Raw genomic sequence first — 16,523 nt, 5'->3', positions numbered from 1 at the left:
TACAGTTGTTTTAAATGTTCAACGGGTTGTTAATCCTCCCAAATTCTAACGCAATTTGACCCACAAAACAAAATATAAATGAAAACATACACCAAGTTTCCTCAGCCAGCCATGATGGTACTAATGTCCACTCTCATTTAACAAGACAAATAAAAAATCATGTAAAAAAAAAATAAAGAACTTAGGATTTTAGTTAGGGACGGTGGTTTTCATTTTTATATAAACAATAATATAAATTATTCTAAGTTAATTTAATTTATAAAAAGAGGGACTGTAATTTGAGTATAAGGGGATAATTTTACTGTTGTGAACAATTGGTCTAACCCATGTGTAACGCATTAGAGATTGTGGTTGTATAAAAGAAGTCTCTGCATAAATTAGTTTGTCCTTTGAAATACGCAAGGCAGCAAAGTACAAGTGTGAAATTACTAAATAAGGAGAGAGAGAGGATGGTGAAGTAACTGCGTTCGTAAGAGAAAAACATAATTGCAATGGGTATAATATTATTTTGCTATCCAACTAATAATGTTATGTCACGTAAAAGTGTAATCAAATACACATTTCATAACATTATTGATTGAAAATAACAAAATAGTGCTATAGAAAGGATGATAAAGTCCCCGTGTACGTAAAGCAAAGCAGACTGTGAGGACGGTGAAGTCACGGCGTCCGTAAAGGGCCAATGTCAACGTCCTCAACCGGCCTTGGACGTCAAATCTTTATCACTTCATGCTTATTGGGTGGTGTGGAGTGAAAAAGGTCTGCGCTCCGCAGGTGGTGAAGGGTTTGGTTTTCTACTTGCATTGCTAAACTGTTTTTGTGTACTCAATTTCTTTTCAAATAAGGTGTCTGGATTCTCTGTGAAAAACCATGGCTTATTTTTCAAGTAAAAAAATTCTTTGTTTCCGAACAATCTTGAACCAACACAAAGGCGATAAGCCGGAGAATTTGATTCAAGGAAGGCCAACTCTCTAGATGTTCTTGAACCAGAAAGGACAAAAAGGGACCAGTGAAACTACTTCTTTGTGAATTATTCTCTCCAAACCTTTGTTGGTCTTTGTCTTCTTCAGTAAGTGTCCCCGAATTTACATATGTACCTAATAGTAATAATAAAATAAAATTTCATTTATGTGAGAAAGAAAGTTAGGTCATTTTTCAAGCTTGAGCTTGACCATTTAAAAAGAAGATATAATAAAAAATTCACCTTCCACAATTCTAAGGCAGGCTAGTTATATGATTAGCACGACTTAAAGTCGTTTGCCACCCAATTAATTAGGTGAACTTTTCTCCAAATTTATTAGTAAACAATAGAAGACATAACTTGGAGCACAATCAAATAGAAGATTCCGTTAAGCACAATAACTTGGCTAAGGATCCTCTTTTAGTCAACTCTAGCTTGATATGACCTCTAATATTAAATTAATCTCATGATTAGTATATAAGAGATAATCTAATCTTGTCCTTTTTTTAATTTATTCCGCCCTCCTAATCAAAGATTTAATATGGTGTTGATTTTTTTGAAAATTCTGAAGGGTGATCATAAGGTTGGTTTTGGTGAACGAATTAAAGGGGCGTGCGTGTTTCTTTTTTTAATTTCATTTTCTTTGTTTGTATCTCGTGATCATTGACGTAACCAAGTTAATGACTATGGTGGGCTGTAGCCTAGGATGTTTTTGGGTGGAAAGAAAATCAAACCTATTTATTTTGCTTGTTTTAAATAAAACCCAGTATATATTAATCTAATAAAGTCCAAAAAAGTTCAATTGTTTTATGAATTTAGTTGCAATGCAGCAATAAAAATACATATTGAAATAGGTACACTTTCAATTTTGTTGTTGACCATATTTTTATTTTGATAATATCTCTTTTTTTGTTGCATTTAATATGTATTTGTTTTATGTTAAATTTTATTAAAAATTAGTCAATAAAGTTATGATGTTTTGTATGATTTAATGTATACTTTTATTTTTACAAAGACTATAGAAATTGCAAGTTCAAAAAAAAAAAAGTTCATTAGATTTTACTCTAACCCTTTAGCTAGCCCACCTGTTGAAAAATTCCTAATTCCCTCCTTGCTCGTGATAGAATTCACGCATAATATTCTCTTTTTTTTCTTCAGAGATGACACTTATTTCATATTTTGTCACGTTTGAATTATGAGTTGACCGTTTTAGGCTTATATGATCTTATCTTGCTTCTATGGTTTTGAATAAAGGATCTTTCTCAAAAAGAAAAATATATTAATCAGTCAAACTATAATCATATTTCTTAGAGGTACTAAATACAACTCCTATTCCATATAGATTTTGGTGCATGAAGTTAGCACTGATTATCATCCAAGTTATCTGCTAGGAAATCGATATCCATTCCTCAAAATACGAGTCCACCATGCACTTTACATACATGGTCGCACATAAAACATGATCGCAGCTTGATATGCTTCCAAATAGATCTTCTTCTTTTTTCCTTCTAAATATGATCGATGGAGCAAGGTCTTATAGTTCAAGTGATTAATAATATTTATTTTTATATTCAAGGGCTTAGGTTTCGACTCTTCCTTCAATATCGCTTGTTTTAATATAAATAAATAAATAAAAACCATGGGCTTGAAAAATGAGGTCTAAAGAATAATCCTGAAGAAGCCCAGTTTGAACAGAGGTTTAACTTTTTGGGACTAATCTTACAGCCCAGTTATCCTGAGCACCACCATAGACCTTTATCTGTCTCATTCTAAAACCCAAAACCCTTTAAACGTGATCCATCTTCTTTCCCACTCCACGTCAATAATCCAACAACCGCCATCTGCCACGCCACCTAACCTGCGAACATCACTTTTAGCTCATTCAGGACTTTCATCGAACACATACAAATCACCACCTTAAATTATAGACACCGCCTAAAAGTACACGTGGAAAAAGCCCAGTACGCCTACAAGCACACGCGGCACCACTACCAGCGTAGCTCCCTCCTTCATCATCGTCAGAGCTCCTTCTCCAGAGCCACCCAGACTTACATAGACGAAGAATGCACCGTTTCAAGCTCTCCCTGCGGTTCCCCAAATCCATTTCCTCCAGTTACAGAGCCATCCACGACAAAACCCAGTTCGATAACGCTGGGCCCGTGGCTTCGGTCCTCAAGTCCCGGGCGGTGGTCCGGTTCCGAGGTCCAGACACGGTCAAGTTTCTTCAGGGTCTGTTGACCAACGATGTACGGAGGTTCGGTGAGGCCGTGGGTGAAAAGACCTCGACTTTGCCCACGCCCAATTTGCCCACTGCGTCTGAAGCGCCCATGTACGCCGCGCTGTTGACCCCCCAGGGGAGGTTCCTGTACGATTTCTTCTTGTACGCCCCGCCCAGGCCCGATACCAAGCTTGATAAGACCGGGTCGGGACCCGGGCCCGACCCAGATGAAGCGTTGGAGCTCTTTGCGGACGTGGATGCTTCGGTTTTGGATGAGCTCTTGAGCACCTTGAAGAAGTGAGTTATTTGCCCATCACATTCTCTCTAGCTTTCCTTCTCTTAATGGCGCTAACTTTGATGTTGGTTTTGTTTGAAAACGCCTTTTCTTTTCACTGTTGGGTTTTGTATAAGTTTTCAAGTTTTCATCTTTTTGGGGGTTAGGAAATTAAAATTTTGATTGAAATGTGCTATTAATGGATCATTTCTTTTGTCTTCAACCTTGCTTCTGTAACTAAGGAAACTCTGTCAAGAGGGTTTACCACCAGTTGTGGTTTCTTCATTATCAAGTTTTTGTAGTCTCTTGCTACATGCTCTATATGTGAACATTAGTAACTGATTAAGTAACAAATAAGCAATGCCATTTGTGCATCTCATGCTATGTAGGGACGCTGCTGTTGCTTAGTCTTGCTTAAATGGTTTAGAAATAAGATTCAAGCCATTGGTTTAATGTCTCTGTATTTTTACCCTCCCATGTCTGCCTTTTTTCAGAAATTAGACTGACCAAGTCTTCAAGATTGCTTTGAGAAGCAAATGTCTCCTTTCCTTTGTGTTACTCTGAATTTTGTAATACGGGTTGGCTTCTGTTTCCTTATTATTATTATTTTTTCCTTGGCAGATATCGTTTGAGGTCTAAGGTTGATATCGAGAATGTGGCAGAAGAGTTATATTGCTGGCAGCGTTTTGGGGGAAACCTCTCCGAAAAATCCTCCTCTGTGGAAGAACCGGAGGCTGCTAGTGTTGGCTGGGGTGCTGGTGTTGATCCTGCAGGAATGTCAGCTTCACATGGGGGTCCTCTTGGATGGCAGTGGTTTAAGGATCCTAGATTGGATTGCCTTGGTTTTAGGGGGATCTTCCCATCTAATACTACACGTGAGTTTTAACCCTTTGCTACATTTGAGCTTTGAATGTGTTTACAGCTTCCCAAACCTCCTTGTTGATTAAGCTGCATATATTTATTTTTATTGCAGCACCTTTGGTTGAAGCTGACAAAGAAACAGATGAGCAGAATTACTTTCTATGGAGAATAGAGAACGGAGTTGCAGAAGGCTCAACTGAGATCCCAAAAGGTGCATCTTTACTTCCTCTTTGATGGTATACGTTGGCTTTTCAGGATTTGCAGACCATCTATGTTACAATACAATATTCTTTTGTTCTCATTGTACTTGGTAAATTTTTGAAAAACTTTTTCAGTGTTGATGACAAGTTATTTTGCTTCAGTGATTCTATTGTGTCCTGGAGTTGTCTAGAATATCAAGTCTCTATATTTTACTGGTATGCTTGTGTTTTCCCATATCCTGCTTCTTGTTCTGTTTAAAGCAAGTCTGAAGTTGTTATTACCGTGTCTAGGTGAGGCAATTCCTCTTGAATATAATCTGGTGGGTCTCAATGCAATTAGCTTTGACAAAGGGTGTTATGTGGGCCAAGAGCTTGTAGCTCGCACACACCACCGAGGGGTGATTCGCAAGCGCTTGCTTCCTTTAAGATTTGTGAAGGACAGTGGAGAAGGTACTCCACCTTCTAAGTGAACTTTCATGCTTTTATTTGTTCAGTATATCCCAACTTAACCTTTCTGTTCTTTCAGAAGCGGAGCAGAAAGTTGCCCCGGGTTCCGAAGTGATTGATAGTGTATCCGAAAAGAAGGTTGGTACCATCACCACTCAACTTGGTTGTCGTGGGCTGGGTGTCTTGCGTTTGGACGAAGCCTTCAAGGGATCAAATACATTGAAAATACAAGGACAGAAAGATATAAAGGTTGAGGCTATTAGACCACATTGGTGGCCTGCCGAATGGCTTCAAGAGCCTCAACATCAAAGTGCAGCTGTTTAGAATGATATTGTCTCTGTGTTGACAATGATGTATTTCCATACATTCATTTATACATTTGTTTTTTTGTTGTTGAAAGAAAATAAAGAAAGAAAATACAGTAATGTGTTTCGAGAAAGATGATGTTGTATATCTAGTTTTCCCATTGATAGAACAAAAGGCGTTTTAAGACAGTTATGCCAAAAGTTGAGTTGATTTCTAACTCACTATGAGGAAACCATGACAATCCATCGCATAATTAAGCATGACAATCCATTGCATAATTAGTAGCTTAAGCAGCTTATATTTGTTATCGTCTAACTAAACAAATTATACATGACTAATCGTGCAATCAGCATCAGACACGCGGGCTAACAGCTGCAGAGACATCCCTAAAATGTATGAGACTAAGGGAAAGATGTTTCACAGATGTAATAACTAATCTTATTCTCTGGACCATCTTCAAGATGGCTGGTGCCGGCTTTTCGCATAGCTAAATATAGTTTACGATAATTGCAGGGAAGACTTGTACCCCAGAAATTTACTTTCCACCATATTCAATTTAGAGGAAGCTGATAAAACGTTCACATGCTCATTCAGCTGTACTTTGACAGGTGAAGCTCGATCGAGGCCTCACTTCCCAGGTCATAATCTGCAGCAGTTTCTTCCACATATGGAACTTAGAAGTGGGGCATCAGGAACTGGCTCTAAGGTTACTCAGCTCCAGAATTACTTCCTGCATTGTTGGCCTGTGGTCGGGAAGCTCGTGGGTGCATACAAGCGCGATTTTTGCCAGTGCAGCTGCTTCAGATTCTAAGAATTTCCCTTTCAGGTTGGTATCGATAAATTCTTCGTATCTGCATGCTTCTGCAGCCAATCGCATTGAACTACTGAGTTGTAGTTTTCCGGATAAAACTTGGAGGACAATGACTCCAAATGCATATACATCACTTTTCTCAGTGAAACGACCAGTAGTGATGTATTCAGGAGCTAGGTATCCCATGGCAGCACTTATTTTCAGAGTGGAGAAGACAACATCATCAGCTAGCAGCTTAGGAAGGCCAGGGTCCGAAATATATGGGTTAAAATGGTGATCAATGAGAACCTTCTCAACAGATATGTTTTGGTGAATTATGGCAGGTTTGTCTGCTTCACTGCTATGTAAATACCCAATACCTGGTCGGAAAAGAAAAACCAATATCAGAATAAACATACTGGAATGTGTACTCACAGAAACAGATCTTGGACCCTCAAAATAAGCCTTGTAACTCAATTTTCAAGGGATTTTGGGTGTTAATTTTCAAGGGTCTTGAAGAGAAACGGAAGAGAATAAAGAAAAAATTTAGTCTATTTGGAACAAAATTAAAATCAGAAAGGAACCAGTGCAAACTAAAATTTGTTTCAAGTGGCTTGTGCATCGACGCTAAAAATGAACAAACAGGAGCAGTGTGGCAGGGATTGAGGAAGTTAAATGATGAAGAGAAAATTTCAATGAAGATAAATTACCTTTTGCAATGCCGTTGACGATAGAGACTCTATTGGACCACTCAAGGACTTGGTTCCTTTCATCTTCTACATCAAGATACTGAGAGAGGTTTCCCATGGGAATGAAATCATAGATAAGAAAACATTCACCCCTGCCCCTAGAGCAGCAGAAGCCTTTTAGCTTGACAACATTTTCATGCCTCAGTGAAAATAATAAGTCTAGTCCCTTCACAAATTCAGCTTCTTCAGACTTGCAGCTGGTCACATTAATAATCCTAACAGCCACAAGAGAACCATCTCTTAGAACTCCTTTGTAAACAGAAGAGAACTTGCTCCTCCCCAATAAATTCACCTCAGAGAAGTATTGTGTTGCAGACTCTACATCTTCCATGTTGAACCAATACTTACTCAGATACTCCTGGGAGAAAGCAATGCCATTTCGACCATCAGCCAATGGATCCCATCCATTAGAGTACTCAAGACTCACAAGTGGAGACGCAGTTTTCCTATAGAAATCCTTGGCCTGATCAGTACTAAGCCGACCATCAGAAGGATCTGATGTATTGCTAACCTTTTGTTTGTGACGCCTGTAACGGATAAGGGCCAGAAATACTGCCGCCGCCAAAGTAACAGAGAGGGAAATAACTCCTGCAACAACTGCAGCTTGTGGAAGTTTGGTCGACTTTGTGCAATGGGTCTGGCTGCAAGGTGCTTTGAAATCTGCAGGCTTAGGGTTGGCTTTTGGAGGAGAATCAGTTATGTTTGGTCCAAGTGGTAGTCCGTCGACATTCACCTTGTCCATGTCAAAAGCTGTGCAAGCTCTCAATGTAGAAAACCCAACTCCACATAGGTGTGGGTTGTTCTTGCACTGGAATCTTTCTTTTAATCTTTTCAAATCTTCCATTTCAAAGTAGTGAAAGATGTAATCAGAATGGGTAAAAAAAAAAAAAAAGCACAGTAAATTCCAAGGAAAGAAAATTGAAATATCAAACAATTCATGGAAATAAGTGAGGATTGAATAAGTAGGCATACCAAGAGGGGCAACTCCAGACAAAGAATTGCTTTGAATATCTAGGACTTCCAAAGATGGAACACTGGCTAGTTTTGCAGGAATTGTACCGAAGAACTTATTGAAGCTCAAATCAAGCCTTTTAAGCATCCCCAAGTCCCCCAAGCTTGCAGGAATTTGACCAGTTAGCTTGTTGTGCTGCAAAGCAAGAACACTTAGCCTCTTTAAAAATCCCATCTGTGTAGGTATATTTCCCGTCAGCTGGTTACAACACAGCTGTAAAACTACAAAAACCAAACAGACAACGAGAAAGAAAATTATATACGGGGATTAAAGCCAAGAACGCCAATAATGTTAAATGAACAATCGGAAATGAAACACAAAATGACATAAATCCAAGAGCATGGACTGAGCTAAATCATGGCCATATAACTATATAGCAAACTAAAATGCATCTTTACAACAGGAAGAAAAACAGGAGACAGTGATCTTCATTTGTTTGGACGGCAGTAGCAAATATGATACAAAAAGGAGCCAGTTATGCTAATTCAAATCACGAAATTAAACTACTTTTCCACGAAAAATCGGAGCTTTCACTAGTACAATCAGCTATCTTAGACAGTAATCATCCAATTATACCAATAAACCAAAAAAGGCACTCCAACCAGAAAGACAAGAAAATGTACTTTTCTCCAGAAACTGGACATTTGATCCGAAGAAAATTACCAACCTTGAAGACTAGTCATGTCCCCAATCTCAGAAGGTATGCCCCCAGAGAGATTATTGACGTTGAGATAGAGATCATTGAGTTCGGTGAGATACGAAATCTCTTTGGGAATCTCTCCTGACAAGTTGTTGTAGTGCAGATACAGACCCGACAAGCATTTGAGCTCAGCCACTGCTGGTGAGACCTCACCATAGAGACCCTTCCCCTGCAAGGAAATATTGGCAACTTTGCGGTGCTCATTGCACGCCACGCCTTCGAACAAGCCACTACAAGGGTCCCCTTCTTTGGTCCATGACTTCAAAAGCCTGTCTTCCGGGTCCAGAGAGGACTTCAACTTCATCAGAGCTTCAAGCTCCGCGTTTCCACGAACATGTGGTGGGAGAGAAAATGCGAGCAAAATAAACAGAGAGACGAGAAACTGAATCAAACCCATTTGTGATCTTGGGTCAAAACTCAGTCTTGCTCTGAAATTCCTGCTCCTTGGTGCTCATTGAGAGAAACCCATGTCTTTGTTTCTAAAAGTCGGTGGAAGCCCTGTGTATCTTTTTTGTCAGCTAATGTATTTCTGTGTCGAGAACTGATGTTAAGTGGACAAGGAGAGAGAAAAGGAGAGGAGGAAGAACAAAGGGCAGATGCAGTTTTTTCAAACATAGAGTACAATGACTGCAACTTTTTGAGTTGCTGACAGTTTCACATTTGGATTTGCGATTAGATTTATTTTTTACAGTTGTCCTTGATGGCTTTGACGATTGGCGCATTTGCTATCGTAGAAGAAAGGTAGATCATTTTGTCTGTGAACCCACATTTCTATGTAGAAAAGCTTTAGTGATTTGCAGATGGTAATTCGAAGAACGAAGAATTCATTCGGAATATTTATTCAAGGGAGCATAATGAATTTAAGAAAGGTAACTTTTTCTTTTTGGGAAAACAATCCATGGAGAAAATTATGAAAGTCAAATAATACAATCAATGGAGAAAATTAGGAAGTTAAGCAATTAACCAAATAAGAAATCAAAGTTAAGGAAATAAACAAGGTATGCATTAAGCATGATGAGTGATAATGAAGATTGTTTAGAGTATTTAACAGCAGACGTTGTCTAGTTAGAACTTACCATATTTTTTTATTTTTTTTCAGTCAAAAGGCATAGCATTTTATTCGAAGAGAATGATGAAACAAGTACAAAAAACGGACTATGTCTTAGAGGATTAGGCAAATGTCTCTACATTCAATGAGCATTTTAGTCTTCAGCTACGAAGTAGCTTACTCTCTCAACCGCAAGCGGTAGTATATGTTGTTTGACATTATAAATTAAATCATGTACTTGGCATGTGGCCATTTTAGACAATAAAATAGGCAGACTTCACGAAATAACGAGAAACATAATTTAAAAGCCAAAACAGTCATTATTAAAATTTAAGAATAAAAATTCAAATCGAGGTATATTTGAGGGATTACAATAACCTAATGTCATCATGATCATGCTATTGTAGGAATGGCAATCTCACATTATCACATGAAAGTTTTTTCGACACGTCCAAGTCTTTCCCGGGCTAAAATGCGAACAAGTTACTAATTTTGAGCTACCTCCAATTTCAAAACATAAAGCAATCATTGGTACATTGTCCTTTTGGACTTAGGTTCTTGGTGAGCTGGTCCTTGTTCCATTTCTATTTTAAATATTCTTGCTTGAACGACTTGGAATTAAATAATAAAGATAGTCTGGTGGGTGGACTAACGTTCTTTTCCAATTTGAATAGTCTTGTGCTCACTGCCTCAATAGTCAAATGAATCGGAAACCTAATTCACACAACATGATTTTTGCACTTGGCTTGGGGTCATGGTCTCATGAGTCATTGGTGGATTCAAAAAACACTTATCATGCCCATTTTATTTGTACTTTGTTGAAAGAGATTCTGAGTACAAATCTCACCGACTCGTTAATAAATTAAGTAAAACTATTTTAGATGACGAAATTAAAACGATAAGTTGACGTAATTATTATTAAATTTTCTTCTACACAACACATTATCGCATAGTGTTTTCAATATAAATCCAAAATTTCTTTTCAACTTAGGTGATACATGGTGTTCTAGGTCCCAGCAAACAGATAATTTATACTTTTCAATAGTGTTAGGACAAATAAATTTCTGTTCAATTAACCTTGGATACTATTTAATCATAGATTATAGATAGCACATACAAAAAGTGTGATCAGAGTTCAATTTAATATAAAATCTATAAAGGTGCAACCCGACAAATCTGTAGCACTCATCCCGTTGGACTGATGAAGACATCATCTTCGATCATCTTCTTTTTTATTTTTTATTTTTATTTATATTTATGAGAAGAATTAATCATCTTCATCATCTATAGATAAAAAGATTTGTGTCATTAAATGCAGCAACAGCCAACAGACAGACAGGGAAATAGGTAGGAACGATCGAGTTTTGAATGTTTGTTGGTGTAAGTTATGATCAGTCAAAGTTGGAACGTTTGGATGGACAAGTTCTCTAATTGTAACCTAAGTATAGTCAGTGTGGATGGAACATTTTCCAACAATAAGTTTGAGAAATTGAATCGATGAGCTACAAAAATCTAATAGGTAGCATATTACAATAGTGTTTTGCACTGAGGGTACAACAATACTACTCCGTACGGCTCCAAATTTTTTATTAAAATTGGATAACACCTTTACGTCTATAATTACGTAATGAGAGAAATCAATATAAAAGTTCATGAAAGTTTTTATTTTCTTACCCAAAAAAACTTAGAGTTAGCAGTCATTTTAACCTTATTTTTGTCGAGTTTCATTTCAACTGTGGCATACTAACTAGAAGATGCTAATATTCGAATTTTGATATTGAATGTGAGGATATGTAGTGTATGAGTGACGTAATCTACCACTAGAGCTACAAATTTTTTTAAAAACAGACTTTTTTCTTTTATATCCATACAATTTTAAAGTGGATGGTGTCATTTATTTCTTCAATCATGAACCAAAGAAAGAATTTAAAAAAAAAAATTCATGACCCAAAGTATACTCGAGTAGGTTTAGATCTTTGAACATGGATGCCAATTGCAAAGTTCTTTTTTCCTTTATCGTACCGTCACTTTCAATGATCTAACCTTTTAACATCCACTTAGCATTGTTCCATATAAATTATAAATGGCAGAGCAAGAAAGTTTTAGGCTAGGTGGTGACCGTTGTCCTGTTGCCAAGAAAATAGTGTCATTTGATTGAGATGTATGTATATTATGATACTGCATTCAAAACTCCTCCGCGATTTGCGACATGATTAATGAGATGGAAAAGGAGAGGGCAGGCAAATTCCATTTCTACCCTTGATAGAAAAAAGGACATTTGGTTTTGAATTCTTGGGTCTTGGCTGCGTTTGATTTACGGGGAAAAAAAAAACTTGGGAATGAGAAATGGAAGCTTCTCAATAAGGAATTCAAATTCTTGTATCAATACATGGTACATGATAAATTTATTTCAAGGATTGTTTGGTAGGGAGAAGACTAGACAATTAGAACAATGCCAGCATTTTATGTGCATTTAATGCATAATATGGATATGTTGTCTAACTTGGAAGAAGAATGAGGACTATCTATATTAGATTGATGACTAAAACTTATCTCTCCTAATTCCCGTTGAAATTGATAGAATTATAAGCAATAAGTTTTAGTCATCAACCTCATATGAATAGTCATCCTTCATCCTCCAAATTAAACACTATATCCATATTTTTACTAGTCTAGTTTTGTCCTCCTTAACAAATGAGGCCTTAGAATATAGACGGATATTTTGAGTTATATGAATTTTTGTAGGAAAAAAAAACAGGTGGCAGAATGACTAGGTGGATGAGATAAGCAAATGCTGCAGAGATTTTCAAAGACTTTGTTGAAATTTACTTTGGGCCACCAATAGATATTCAAAGATCTTATCTTGGCATTTTGTGAATTGGCCCAACTGAATGACATACAAGTCCAAAATAAGGGGATCGTACCATATCAGTACTTTTTTTTAAACCTAAAGATGTAAAAACAGGGCCATCAATTTACTTAGTTTAATTATATGTTTTGTGCATCAAACAATGATTAATTATATATTGAATAAACTATTGAACCCAGAAAGATTCTTAGCACTATTGTACAAAAAAGAAAAGGTACAAATGCACCCAGAAAGATTCTTAGCACTATTGAACGATCATGCTAGGTATGTTGGGATAAACTAGGGACACATAATTCATCTTTTTGGCATGATTTTTTTTTCATTTTTCAACATGATCTCAAACTATAAATGTACAAGAAGAAAGCTAGGTATGTGGGAATAAACTATGGAAACATAATTCATTTTTTAAGCATGAATTTTTCATTTTTGAACATGATATTAAACTAGAAATGCACAAGAAGAAAGCTCTCTAATTACATTTACATATATGTCAAATTAAGCTTAAAGTAAGATATTGGATGAAATTAATGTAATTCTATACTAGGCTTTCATAACTAACACTAACCTTGGTAAGACATCTTGGCTTCTAAGAGGATCTTCTTCTCTATGCAACTCTGTTAAGCAGTTTCTCTAGATGGGGTGAGAGCTATATTGTGCTTGCTTTGTTGCTAGAGAAGGGACCTCTATATATATGCATCACTTGAAAGTCTTGCCCATTAAGGATCTGTCAAGTGTTCTGGTTGCATTGAATTAGGTTGTTTAATCCATATGGAATTAGGAATTCTATTATCTCTTGTACTTCAATTAGAATAGCTTATGTACAAGAATAATGCGATAAGTCTAAGTCTATTTCTTAATCATGCCAACCTCTTGAGTCCTCATTTGATTAGAAGACCACAATTCATGGTTAAGACAAAAGATTGTCTTACAATTAAAGATATTTTTGTTGGGATACGTGTAAAGAGACTAGTTTTTTTTGGGTCGAGAAAACGCTATTCATAGAGAGCGAAAGGAGGGGCGGCAAAGCCATACCTAGGAATGCAAAAGTGCTGAAAACATTGCAGTTGCATTGCTCTGCAATCAATCGATGTCGCAACATGCGTTGCTTGATTTAAATTACGAGGGATCCACATCCACTTCCATTTCACCTCGTCTAGAGATGAGCTCATTCTCCTTAATTCATCCGGAATAAGGAATATAGTCCAAGCACGATTCCTTACACTACCAGACACTCCTTCAATTAGAACCTTTGAGTTGGATTCCATAATTACTCTTCCGAAACCCCTATTGACCACCATAGACAAAGCTTCACCTGTAGCTGTAGCCACTTGTACAACTAATACACATCATCTTTTGCCATTAACGTCAAATTAATTTTTTAGATGGCCGTTAACACCAAATCAATTGTTTCAAATGTGTGGGCAGCAAAGCAAATAGATCTCGTCCTTTTGATTATAAAAAAATGCGCAAACCAATTTCTTTCTTAGTCACCGGGCGATTGGTGAAGGGCATAAGAGAAGATTACCCTCCCCGTTAAGGTAGTTTACTTGCTTACTTGTTAGAGTAAGGAAGAGAGGAATATGGTGTTGTCAAAAATTTACAAAACAGTAAAAAGAAAAATTTATAACTTCTCATATTCATAGCCTGGTTGGGTTAGAAGTTGTTGGGCCACTTGCGCCTAACTTCATATCGACTGAAACCATTGGCTTTGAATTGTAAAGGGCCACTCTTTTGGGTTAGAAGTTGGGCAAATCTTTCATTTTAAGCTAAGGGCCCGTTTCATAACTATTTCTAGTTTAAATTATTTTTTTTACTCATCCTCATCCTTACTTTTATTTTCCTCTATACTCTAACACAAAAAATTGAAATAATTATCAAACGGACAAATTTTAAAAATGCTTATTATACATTAATAAAATAGAAAAAATTGAACGGATAACAATCTTACTCATGCACATCAAAATTTTTTTTTACCGTTGGAGCGTGAATTACATGCACCAACGGTAAAAAAAATTTGATTTTCGCGCGCTGACGTCAGCCCTGACAAAATCCAATGGGCATGTGCCACGTGTCACCACGGAGACGCTTCGATCTTTTTCTAGAAATTCGATGGTCCTCGTTTTTTTGGCTAAAAAAATTCAAAAAAATTCCGAAATTTTTTTAAAAAAATACCAAAAAATTATGTATTTTTTCCCTATAAATACCCAACGATTTTATTTACTTTCCACACCTAATCTTTATACAATTCTTCTCCATCCAATATTTTTTACTCTCCACTCACATTATTCACTTTCCACACCAATTCTCCATACAAACTCTTCTCCTTCCAATGTTTTTTACTCTCCACTCACATTTTTCACTTCCCACATCAATTCTCCATACAAACTCTTCTCCTTTCAATATTTTTTACTCTCCAATCACATTTTCCTACTACTTTCCATTTGTATAAAAAAAACAAATGGCATCTTCTGTCGAAACCGGAGGTTCGTGGTCAACTCAGGAAGATATTGCGTTGTGTTAGTCTTGGGTGAACATTAGTCATGACCCTATCATAGGAAATGAGATGAAGTTCCATCATATGTGGAGCAAAATTCATGGAGAATTTTGTCAAAGATCGGGTTCCATTCGGACCGAAATGGCCTTGTCTAGTAGATGGAAACTTCTGAATAATGAGTTAGGGAAATGGAGAAATGTCTTGACAAAAGCAAGGGAGAACATTCGAAAGCGGTCAAAATCTATCCAATGAGGTAAAATATTTATAATTGCCATTTTAATCAATTTAATGTAACTTTTTTTTTATTACATTTTCTTTTTCTTTTTCTTGCATAATCTTTCTTTTTTTTCTTTTTGCATTTCCAATTTGCCTATATTTTCTTGCATAATCAATTTTATTCTTGCATTTCAAAATAGTTTATATTTTCTTGCATAATAAATTTTTTTTCTTGCACTTCCAATTATTTATTTTTAATAGATCATACAAGCACAAATGTGGTTTGGTGCCATGGGGTAAGGCAAAAAAAGTTTCATGCATTTCCAATGTTGGGAAGTTGTGAAGGATTGTTCGAGATTCAAAATTATTCCCACTGGTCCGCCGGTTGTGTTGAATGAGACACCGCTCCACGATTCACCATCAACCGATTCGCCGTTGGACTCCCCAATGGAAACGGAGTCACCACTCCCACGTCTGCCGAGACCTATTGGGAGAAAGGTGGCAAAGGCCAAGAGAGAGGGCAGTTCGAACAATGAATGTGTACAATTATTGGAGCAAATAGCTAAGAACACCTCACTAAGAATTGAGAGAGACTTGAAAAGAGATGAAGCAGACAAGGCATGAGAGGAAGCATTTGCAATTCAACAGCAGTAGGCACAAGAAAAAGACATGGATGATAGAGAGATGAAAATCATGGCCATGGATACGAGCCATATGTCTCTTGAAACAAAGGTCTGTTGGAAGCATAGACGAAGGGATGTGATGAGAAGAAAATTTTTCCATGACGATAGACCTAGCAATATGGATTGGTTAAATGATGAAAACCATTAGGTTGTATTGAAACACCTTTGCCATATGTTGTATTGAAACACCTTTGCCATATGTTGTATTGTTGTATTGTTGTATTATCTTTTAATTTGTTGTATTGTTTTCTTTTCATTAAATAAAAAAAGCATTAAATAATATGACTATTTATTAAAAATATTTGAGCATCAAAAAGGATTAATTAAAAACAAACCTTAATTTATTGCAAACAACACACAAAACAAACCATACATAAAAGCATAATAAAAAAAAAGCATAATTTCAAAAAACACCACACACAAAATAAAGCATAATTAAAAACAAAACATAATTCCAAACAAAGCACTAATCTTGACTTCATCCATTGTGATTGCCTTTCATCTCCCACAAGTGCTCGATCAAGTCAACTTGATGTCTCTCATGAACATATGAAGATTGCATTTCTTGATAAAGATCAATAATGGGGTTGTTGAATCGACCATCTGGAAGTAACAGTTTGGGCTCCATTGGTAGTCAATTTGATCCCATCGGCCTTTCATATGTTCTTGTCAACGCCTTGTTCATGGGATCGGGT

At 36.6% G+C, this 16,523-nt stretch overlaps 2 protein-coding genes across 3 annotated transcripts; one reads left to right on the top strand and one right to left on the bottom strand.

Annotated features, from left to right (window-relative positions):
- On the top strand, positions 2,607-5,400 carry LOC18777127 (putative transferase At4g12130, mitochondrial). Of its 2 annotated transcripts, none has more exons than XM_020563824.1 (5): positions 2,607-3,476; positions 4,075-4,328; positions 4,427-4,525; positions 4,806-4,964; positions 5,044-5,394. In XM_020563824.1, the coding sequence occupies exons 1-5, from the start codon at positions 3,025-3,027 to the stop codon at positions 5,283-5,285; spliced, it is 1,206 nt and encodes a 401-aa protein (XP_020419413.1). In that variant the 5' UTR covers positions 2,607-3,024; the 3' UTR covers positions 5,286-5,394. The 2 variants fall into 2 exon arrangements, with proteins under 2 accessions (XP_020419413.1, XP_007211189.1); XM_007211127.2 differs by having other exon boundaries at positions 2,615-3,476; positions 5,041-5,400.
- On the bottom strand, positions 5,521-9,422 carry LOC18776901 (probable LRR receptor-like serine/threonine-protein kinase At1g34110). The gene is made up of 4 exons (XM_007210244.2): positions 8,486-9,422; positions 7,779-8,039; positions 6,768-7,643; positions 5,521-6,437 (listed from the first exon to the last, which is right to left on the bottom strand). Exons 1-4 carry the CDS (start codon positions 8,913-8,915, stop codon positions 5,956-5,958), a joined length of 2,049 nt encoding a protein of 682 aa, XP_007210306.1. The 5' UTR covers positions 8,916-9,422; the 3' UTR covers positions 5,521-5,955.

This window comes from Prunus persica, chromosome G5, assembly GCF_000346465.2.
Source record: "Prunus persica cultivar Lovell chromosome G5, Prunus_persica_NCBIv2, whole genome shotgun sequence".
Lineage (NCBI taxonomy): Eukaryota > Viridiplantae > Streptophyta > Magnoliopsida > Rosales > Rosaceae > Prunus > Prunus persica.
Note: the sequence above shows the minus strand (reverse complement) of the source record. Positions and strands in the feature narration are given on the sequence as shown.

Bases quoted from the DNA above. Each gene is read 5' to 3' on its own strand.
- LOC18777127 (XM_007211127.2), top strand. From the start codon at position 3,025: ATGCACCGTTTCAAGCTCTCCCTGCGGTTCCCCAAATCCATTTCCTCC. The intron at 4,329-4,426 runs GTGAGTTTTAAC...TTTTTATTGCAG, and splicing joins CTTCCCATCTAATACTACAC to CACCTTTGGTTGAAGCTGAC. The intron at 4,965-5,040 runs GTACTCCACCTT...CTGTTCTTTCAG, and splicing joins TGTGAAGGACAGTGGAGAAG to AAGCGGAGCAGAAAGTTGCC.
- LOC18776901 (XM_007210244.2), bottom strand. From the start codon at position 8,915: ATGGGTTTGATTCAGTTTCTCGTCTCTCTGTTTATTTTGCTCGCATTT. The intron at 8,040-8,485 runs GTTGGTAATTTT...TGGTTTTTGTAG, and splicing joins GGACATGACTAGTCTTCAAG to TTTTACAGCTGTGTTGTAAC. The intron at 6,438-6,767 runs GTAATTTATCTT...TTTTCCGACCAG, and splicing joins CGTCAACGGCATTGCAAAAG to GTATTGGGTATTTACATAGC.